At 45.3% G+C, this 9,641-nt stretch overlaps 1 protein-coding gene across 1 annotated transcript in view; it reads right to left on the bottom strand.

Moving 5' to 3' along the window:
• The window catches only part of CNNM2 (cyclin and CBS domain divalent metal cation transport mediator 2), a gene marked incomplete at its 5' end in the record, with an annotated part of 125,774 nt that extends 116,133 nt beyond the window's left edge, over positions 1-9,641 (bottom strand). The window contains one exon of the mRNA XM_035893631.1: positions 8,651-9,641. Coding sequence (XP_035749524.1) covers positions 8,651-9,641 — 991 coding nt within the window. The remainder of the gene's footprint in view (positions 1-8,650) is intronic.

Below are 9,641 nucleotides of genomic sequence, written 5' to 3' on the forward strand. Positions count from 1 at the left end.
TCTGTAAGAAGACCTACACTGAGAGGACTAGGTCATCTCTTCCCCCTTATAGTTCCTTAACCAGCTTTACTTTCCATGCCCTTCTCACAGACGCTTTGTATACCATCGCACTTAGCCCTAGTTTATTCCCAGCCTAGCTTCTTCTGCCAGCAGCTATTGGGCCATGCTGATTTCTAGGCCAAGGGAAAAGGTGGATTCCACCAGAAGGAGGTTAATGACAGATTTATGCATCTCCTTTTCTATGATTATATATTGTTGAAAAGTGAAACAAAAACCCATCACTAGATAGTCCTGAAATGACTCAGTGACCTTGGCAGGAACCAGGCTGGATCAACCATCTGATCTGGGACTGTTAGCCATGTGGCGGTAGCTCATTAGCACCAAGTATTTACACTCCTATTTGTAGCTGGTAGGCTGTATTTCAGGATCTCATCAAATTAACAAGAGTGCCAAGTCATGCTCACCAGGGTATGGTTCAGAGTACTGGAGTATTTTATGTTGAGGGCTAGTTTTACAAGCTCCATTAGTGAAACAGGGAGGGACTCAATACTAGAAGTGTAATTGGTCTACCTGGCCGGGCAATTGCACCACAGCTCTGCAGAGGCACATAAGCTAATGAAAAAGTGAGCTCCTGTTAAGTATTAATGGAAAAAGCACAGCAGGATGAGATATAGACTCACTCAACATGCTGCTCGGCCACTCCTTTCATTCTAGGCCTACTTGAGAGTGCCTAAGCAGCTGTAAAACTGACTTATGGCCCTTAATATTAAGCATACATTGCAAAGTGTTTAGAAGAGGTGAAGTAGCGAGACTTCATACTCTCCAGGTCTTAATTCCTGTGCACTAGAATGTCTGCCCTCCAAGCAAGAAAGACAAACTCTGACACTAGCCAACACCAGGGAGATAAGTAGATCTTGTCTACAGTTTAATGGCATCGATGCTTCAAGCTAAGTGACCTAGTACCCCCCTCAGTACTCCCATTCACTGTAAAGATTCCTTCAATAAAGAAGGGAGGGTACGGGGCTCATAGCATGTATGAAGTGTGAGGTGGCTAACTCCCTCATTTCCTCAATGACCAGCCAGAGTGATATCACAGCCTGCCAAAACAAAACCTACCTTTCAGTGGCTTCATGCAGAAGTCACAGTCAGAAATGCAACCTTTAGATCCACCTCTTTCTGCCACTAGCACTACAAAGCTACCGACAGGAGACACCCCACTACGTGCAAGAGCTGATGAAGGTTCAGTGTTGATTAGACACTCTCACAGAAAGAAATAAGCATCTAGGGCTATTTAATAAAGACAGTATCTTTAATTCCAGAACTTCTTGAATCGCAGCCTGATGAGATCAGTAAGCTTCCACAGGGAGCAAAATAAATTTGCTTTTTTCTAATACTTTCTCTAAGCAGCCACAGCCATTGTCAGACACGTACTACTGCAGAGGATTCGCTGTCAGTGTTTACACCCTTAGAGTCAGCTGAAGTTCACCGAGAAAGCGTTCTGTTCCTCAGAAGCTCATGTTGGCAGAGAAACACTGAAACTCAAAAAAAAAAAATCTCAGCCCTGGAAGAATACTGCAATGGTTAAACTCCCTGATCATTTTCCTGCGCTACTGAATTTGCTCAGAAGTTGACATTCTGCTGCTTCTCTCTATTCTACTCCAAAACTGGCCATGAAATGCTGCTGGCTGCACAGACTGACCTGAAGTTTACATCTGCGCCTATTACAGATAACCTTTACAGACACAGAGAAAGCAGATAGGAACACGGTTCACTTGTGGTGGAATTCACTCCTTCAGCCTCAGTGCAGAAAAGCGTTTGCTAACTTAGCAAACAGTTGAGGGGAGGGAAAGGAAACTGCTTGTCTTTGTTGAATGACAAGAGTTGCTAGCAGTCGGTTATAAAAAGCAATCCAAGAATCATACCCAACACGAGTGCCAGATTCAAACCTCTACTGCTCAAGCCACTTAATTCACTTATTCCTCTCCCTGCCAGCCACCTGGAGCACGTTTCTTTCTACTCTCAGCAGCAGAACGGAGCCTCCCGCTGGGCTCCTCACCAAGGCCATGGTGAAGAAGCGCTGCTTCTCTCCAGCAGCACCTCTTCTTCTCCTGGTCCCTAAAAAAACTTCACAGTAGGGAGCCTAGGAAGAACCGGGGCTGTTCTCTGATGCATTCCCCTTGATGCCTCCCCCTCAGCATACCAGCAGGAGGGCTGCCTGCAGTAACCCACATCCGCTCCTCTCCGGTGGAATGAGCACGCATCCCCCAGGAGCTCTGCAAGGCCAGCAACGCTCTTGGCAGCGCAGTACCTGCGGGTGCTATGCTGTCAGACAGCCAAGGAACAGCTTGTCACGAGGCAACCCCCACCCCCACATGCAATTTTTGTTCAGGGAACAAATCTGCAGGCATATCATGCTAAGTTTTCTGCATCTTGGTGGCAAATTCCCTCCCACCTACCACTCCCCTACTCTCTGCACACAAAAAAAAAAGTCTCCACAGTGGACCTCCTCAACACCTTTCCCTTGACATGCATTTCCCCGAAAGGATCAGAGGAGGTGCCTTTTGTTAACCAAGCAGCCTTGAAAACGATATTGTTTTCCAAGAAGGAGTTTTACATGCCTTTGATAATCCCAGAAGGGATTTATGTAGTTTATTCCAGTTTCTCATGATGTTGCAGTCACAGGCTTACATAGAAAAATGGCTCAGGAGACAGACAACCTGCTAGATAAATCAGAAAGTGAGCATTCAGATCCATTAAATAAAGGTTACTAATGGGAAGTCTGGACTCAGATTCAGGAGGATGAGAACTCATGACACCTGAAAGGGACCAAGAAAGAAGCCACCTACAAGCCTGGGTTAGAGCTGTACCAGAAAGGTAAGTGACCTAATAACACAAAAAAACCCCTCAGACCAGCAAGAGTAATGCAGAACTTTGGATCCCTGGGCTACCCATCATTTGCTGTCCTACCTGCTTCCAAAAAGAGAACCTATGTGCTCAAAAGAGGAATAAGTTAGTCTCTTAAGTATTCTTCTCTGCTCCCTCAAAAGTAAGACGTTTAGGTTTCAGGTTGCTGGGGCTTGGTTTTATTTGGAGGGGGAAGAGGAACTAGAAAAGAAATGGGCAGTTTTTCCTCCAGGTCCTCTGTCCACACTAAATATAGCCACCAAACATACACACAGTATTAGAAACAGACAACACAAGAACAACAGAGCATGAAGAGATCATCAAGTTAAATCTGACAAGGTTTTTAGAAAAGGTCCAGTTGGCAATGATTTTAGTAAGGAATCTAGGAGTTTTCTCAAGGCTGCCATGTGATTCAGAAAACAAGAGTTCAGAATGGCTGCACACAGTTACTGTGACTTCTTTGTAACAGGTTATTAACTCTGATCTTTAGTATATCATAATAGTGGAGACAGATATAAATAAGATCAAAACATATGATTCAAGTCCCCAGATAAGGAGGGTTTGAGAAACTGCTGCCCTCCAAAGCTGTCCAGGCCACCAAGGAAAGCAGCCGTACAATGGCTCGTAGAAAGTGGGCCAATCTTAAAATATTAGTATTACAACATGAGGCTTTTCAAGCTGAATTCTTGTAGCTCTGGCAGGCAGTGAGCTAGAAATAGAGCACTTTGGATTTAGGATCACACATGCAGAGATCCGCCTGAGCAAAACACCAGGAGCAGGTGCCAGGGAGTATTTGAGCAAGAGACCTAGGAAAACTGTCAAAAACAGGGGCAGGGAGATGTTAAGGGCAAAGGCAAGCCCACACACTTGTGAGCCAGAAAAAGGAGACCAGTGGAGACAGTTCACTAGCTTCTTTCCAAAAATGGCTTTGTCGCTCATTCACTCCCCACCACAGCTTAGGAGCCAGGACACAAATCAATCCTGGAACAGGTAACACCTTGCTCCCCTTTACAGCAATGGCAAACATCAGATTAGCTGAGAGCGGACTTACTTCAAGTGAGAGATCTCTTTGCACCGAGCAAAGTCAGGCGGGTCATTTCCTAGGCCTTCCTTATATTTCCTTGCATTAAATCTCAATGATTGAATTCAGGTTAAACACTTAGTCTGCTCAACTTGTAGGCGAGTAAATTTGACAGTGCTGTAGAGGCTGAAGATCTGTCGATGGGAATAGAAAAATTGCCCCTCTTTCAAAAGCTAGTTATTTATTTCTAAGTAAACAATGCTTTTTAGAAGAGAAGCTTTTTTGCAGACTGCCTCAGAAATCATGCTTATTCACACTTTAAGAGATTAAAGCAACAAGGGAGTGGGAATGTGCTGCAGCTCTCTCTTAAAATTAAGTTTCTTGCCTGGCAGCGTAGAAGTGAAACAGATACTTATTTTGCAATTGTGGGCAAAGAACATCAAAATAGGCCCACCACCAAATCCTCCAGCTGTTCAGCCTAAGCACCAGAACAAGGACAGAGCTATCCATTTCATCTTCCACAATAGCATAAGGACATACATCCTGCCGTGCTTGGCTTTTAATCGCCTCCTCCTCAGCCTTCATTCTGTGTTTAGGCTAAGCATGTTCTGCTCCTTCCCAAAAAGTAAGCTTCAAAACCCCACCTACCCAGCTAATTACCAGACTTCTTAAAAAAAAAAAAACCAAAAACAAGCCTCTCCGACCAGAGTATTCACATACATTTGGGAAAATCAGCTGAACAACATTTTTGAAACACACAAGGAAGAAAACAATTTGGTATTAAACAAATTTACTAAAAATAATGCATATAAGTGTCTCTGCATGAAATAGCTAAGTGGTATTTCAAGATATGCTACCTAACTTTCTAACGCAAGCAATGCAACTGCTTGAGGTTGGATCATTTCCACTGGGAAAAGCACAACAGTAATGAGTATGTCTTTTTATTAGAATAAGGAAGGGAGTTTGGCAGAGAAATGCAGCACTGATTGCTGGAAAGGGGAGGAGTAGCTTGAGGATGCATTTTTGCTAGTTCCAACAGTAATTCTCCAGGAAAATGTTTCCCCTTTTGTGTCAAGGTACTCAGTGGCTGGGCAGATACTATATCTTGGTCAGAGTTACAGTGTATTTGATATATTGCTTCCAGCTGAATCCTTGTTAAGCAGTGTTGATTATTTTTTCCAGCCTGTGTCATCTAACCTTGTATGACATGAGGCTATATTCTCATTTTCCAGTTAATAACAGGGGTTTAAGGTTTATAACATCCATCCTTGGAACAGAAAGGTTAAGAACAGAAAGCTATGGTTTTTTTCTGTTGCAATCACCCATGAAGAAACTTCATGTTATAATGAAAATAAACAGAAACCCCAAATACAGAACCATTGCTTTCAGTACTGGCTGATTCTGTTGTCTTTGACATGTAAACTCAAAAAAATGTACAGTACAATTTTAAAAGAAGATGTGATGACTGAGTGGACTGGCAAACAAAAGTGGAGAAGATAGGAACTGCATTAGAAGATAAGCGAAGTCTAAAAGGGAAATTCAATATTAAATTGATGAGTAACAGGAAGTCCATGCATTAATACGTCTGCAGTAGCATTAACTGAATGAAAAGCATTTTCTTTCCTGTCTTCCTGACTGATACTGTGGAAAGCATTGGATATGGAATATGGTAGAGTTAATGTTTATTCAGAATTCAAACCTCCCAACTCTCTTCTTCTTACTAAGTAACCATATTGGTCTCAATTACTGGAAATTCTCAGACCAGTACAAAGTTAATGATACTCTGTAGAGGTGCAAGTAACGGCTACAGCAAGCTCATTGCAAGACTGGCAGCTCATTTGAAAAAAGCAATAAATTTTAATCTTAATCTCAAGAACTATCAGAAGTCTATGAAATTCTATGCTAGTTTTAAAATTCCGACCATGTTGTTTGGCAGCTCATAACAAATAACCCAAAGCTACTGCAGAAGAGAAACCAGCAAAAGGTGAAAAAAGAAGAAAGAAAAGAAGAGACACACACATGAATTTTGAAGCAAGCCTACTGCAGCAGAAGGTCAATGTGGTGGGAAGGGAATGATTAAAAACTGCAAGCTGCTTTATTTTCAACACTCTACCAGAGAGTAACGTGCAATTTGATTCTCACCCTTAATTTGTGCATTTCTCACGGGAATTTGGCAAGGTTGCTCCGAAGAAGAAAGTTTGAAGAACTGAGACACACACATGAATTTTGAAGCAAGCCTACTGCAGCAGAAGGTCAATGTGGTGGGAAGGGAATGATTAAAAACTGCAAGCTGCTTTATTTTCAACACTCTACCAGAGAGTAACGTGCAATTTGATTCTCACCCTTAATTTGTGCATTTCTCACGGGAATTTGGCAAGGTTGCTCCGAAGAAGAAAGTTTGAAGAACTCTTGCAAAATACACCATGCTATGCCAGATCAAGCAAGCTATCAGTTATTTACATTCATTTCAAAAGACACAAAGGAAGCCATTTATTTCCACCATATCTGCACTTTTAAAGAGAAACCAGTTAGGACAGAGCTGGTCCCAACACCAGAGTTTGTCCATACAGACCAACCAGCATAGCTATTCCAGAGTAAACACTTAAGTTTGATCAAACTACCCTGAATTAATTCACAGCTACTGAGACTATCCCAGGACACAGCTAACTCGGGAGGGAACACACACGTTAGGAAGTCATCCTAAGCTTGTGATACTGGGGCGTTTCCTAGTGCGGGCAAGGGAAGTCTTCTGGCTACCAGGGAAAGCAATCTCTGTTCTGCACCTTCCAAGGCATCCAGGAGAATTTTTAAGAAGCCTATTTTAAGCACAAGTTGCAGGAACTGGAAGGAGGCATATTTGGCTTAGCCACAGTTGCAGGATTAAAATGCACACCTAATTCTCCCAGCTATTAAATAAAAGGACTCCTATGTTAACACACAGGAGTGCATTTCATCTCTTTCAGAGGAAATAAAGCGACCAACATAATATTCATTTCTTCAGACACATTGCTACAAACAAAACTAGAAAAAACACGAGTCTCACGACAGGTTAAGAACCCCATCGTGCTATCTGGAGTCTGAATAACCAGGGTGGGGGGAGAAGAAGAACCCTATGCCCACACATGCAGCAAAATCCATCTTAACTAGCCGACAGTTAAGTGGCATAATTGAGTTTCCCAGATCCGAGCTGCACATCCCCCACAGCCGAGGGAGGCTCTCCCTCATCTCTCCTTCAACAGCTCTGAACCCAAGTAAGATTTCCCCATCACTACACAGAGGCAGAAGGGGATAAAAGACAACCACTGCTGCACTGGTCAGGAAAAAGCAGGAGTATGTTCACCTTCTATGCGTGAAGATGAAACAAAGATGAGGAAATGAATGGGGTAACCCTCCAAATCCCCAAAATTGAGTTAAGCAGGAAGAAAGAGACAAAATGCCATGCTGTCAAAGTTCAGTGTGTGGACAAAACAGCACCCGAAATTTCAGTGGTAATTTAAATTTATTACCTAGAAAGACCAATCCCCAATTTACAAAGTTCTTTTCAAGGTAACTTTTGCAGTTGATAAAAGGTGAACTCAAATATTCCCCATCAGCCTAACTGTGGGGTCAGTGCAGCTGTAAAGATCTCCCCTTTCAGCCAGATCCACTCGCAGGGACTGAGCTGCTCGGGTGATACTTTGGTCAGATCTCCCCAGGTACGAATGAGCAGCTCCGTGGCACTCCAATGGCTTTCAGCTTTCCAGCACAGGAGTCCACACATCCAAGCTGTTTGAAATTTCACTTAACTATTTCTGTAAAGCACCTTCCTGCACAGCCCATACACTGTTGTTACTTGACTTGCAGGGAGGAACAGTTTTAAAAAGGGAAACAAAAAAAGTTTTTGCCTTTCTCATAAGCAAAAGCTTCTAACGGGAATTAAGATGCATTTGTCAGGTCAACACCTCCTACAATTAATACAGGATGAGAAAGCCTCAGTCCTGTTACGATGCAACTAATACACAGCCTACACCGGAGAGGTAGAAAGGGTCACGTCTTTGCTGAGCCTGTGGTCCCGGGGGCAGAGGAAAGCCTAGGGAAAAAGACTCTGAAGAGCAGCACCAAGAGGTGCTTTCGAATACATTTTAAGACCCTGAAACTATTTATGAGTTACAAGATCAAAGCGTCAATCAAAACAACTGGAACACGAGCACAGAGCTGAGATCGACCGGCTGAGCCTATGAATGGAGCTAAAATGCCTTGTTTGTCTCAGCACGTGTGCGTGCACTAAGCCTGAAAGATACGGGTGACCTACCCGAGCAGCCCACCCGCTCCTCACTGTCAGGCCAGCTGAAAAAGCACGGAGAAGACACAGCCAAGTAACGGGCGCGGATTCCCGTCAGCGGTTCTCGTTATAATGGACAAATGAGTGGAAAAAGCAAGAAAGAAAACAACCTTGCTTGGCTCCATGCCCACACACACATCCCAGTGCAGTGGGGAAAAGAGGCCGGGGGCACATACCAGCCGTGTATCAGCTTTCTGGCCCAGGGAATGGGCAGATCTGGCAGATGCCTAAACACAGGGCGCTCCCTGTCCCGAACGCACCTTCCTAAACCCCTCCGCAAGCAGGAACCCAAGAAGACCACTCTACAGAGCTCCCTCGCCTTCCTGGCCAGCTTGCCGTAGGAAGGCAGATGCTCACCACCACTGAGCAGCAACCCCATGCCCCCGCCACAGGCACAAGCCCACCTTTCTTGAACTCCTCCAGCATGGCATCGAGCTTGGTGTCGTTGAAGACGAAGTGCAGTGGATGGTTGTAGAAGCGGGTGATGGTCTTGAGCGGAGTACAGTCATCGGGGTCCACAAAAGCCAGGTCCTTAACAAAGAGCAGGTCCACAATGTTGGAGCGGTCACCCTCGAAAACAGGGATGCGAGTATAGCCGCTCTCCATGATCTCAGACATAGTGTTGAAGTCGAGCACAGCCTCGGCAGCGATCATGAAGCAGTCTCGGAGGGGAGTCATCACGTCCTCCACCGTCTTGGTGCGCAGCTCCAGGGCTCCTTGGATAATGTTGAGCTCCTCCTTGACTAGATCGTTGTAAGGGTCGGTGACCCGCAGCATCTCCAACAACTTCTCACGGTTATAGACCGTGCCAATCTCCTGGCCCAGGACACAGTCCAGCAACTTGCTGACGGGGTAGGAGGCCGGGAAGGTCATCATCATGAAAAACTTGGTGAGGAAGATGGTGTTGGCGCCCACGGCCAGGCCGTGCCGAGAGCAAATGGCCTGCGGCACGATCTCGCCGAAGATGACGATACCGATGGTGGAGACCACCACGGCCACCAGCCCAGAGCCGGCAATGTCGTCCAGCAGGATGGTAAGCGTGGTGTTGACCAGGACATTGCCCAGCAGGAGGGAGCAGAGCAGGTAGTTGCCCTGGCGCCGCACGGGCTCGATGCGCTTGGCATAGTTCTTCTCTTTGTCTGTGCCACAGTTCTGCACAATGCGCAGCTCCATGGGGTCCAGGGCCATGAGGCCCAGGTTGAGGCCGCTGAACATGCCCGAGAGGCAGAGGAGGAGCGAGATGAAGATGACCTGCAGCCAGAAGGGCAGCAGGAACTTCTTCTCCTCACCCACGATCATCTTGGTGTCCTGGGTCTTGCGCAGGGGCTTGATCTCGATCTCGATGATGCCCGAGGTGCGGCGGTTGAGCACGATGTGCGGCAGGATGATGATGTC

Source organism: Egretta garzetta, unplaced genomic scaffold, assembly GCF_000687185.1.
Source record: "Egretta garzetta isolate BGI_Z169 unplaced genomic scaffold, ASM68718v1 scaffold135, whole genome shotgun sequence".
In the NCBI taxonomy this organism is placed as follows: domain Eukaryota; kingdom Metazoa; phylum Chordata; class Aves; order Pelecaniformes; family Ardeidae; genus Egretta; species Egretta garzetta.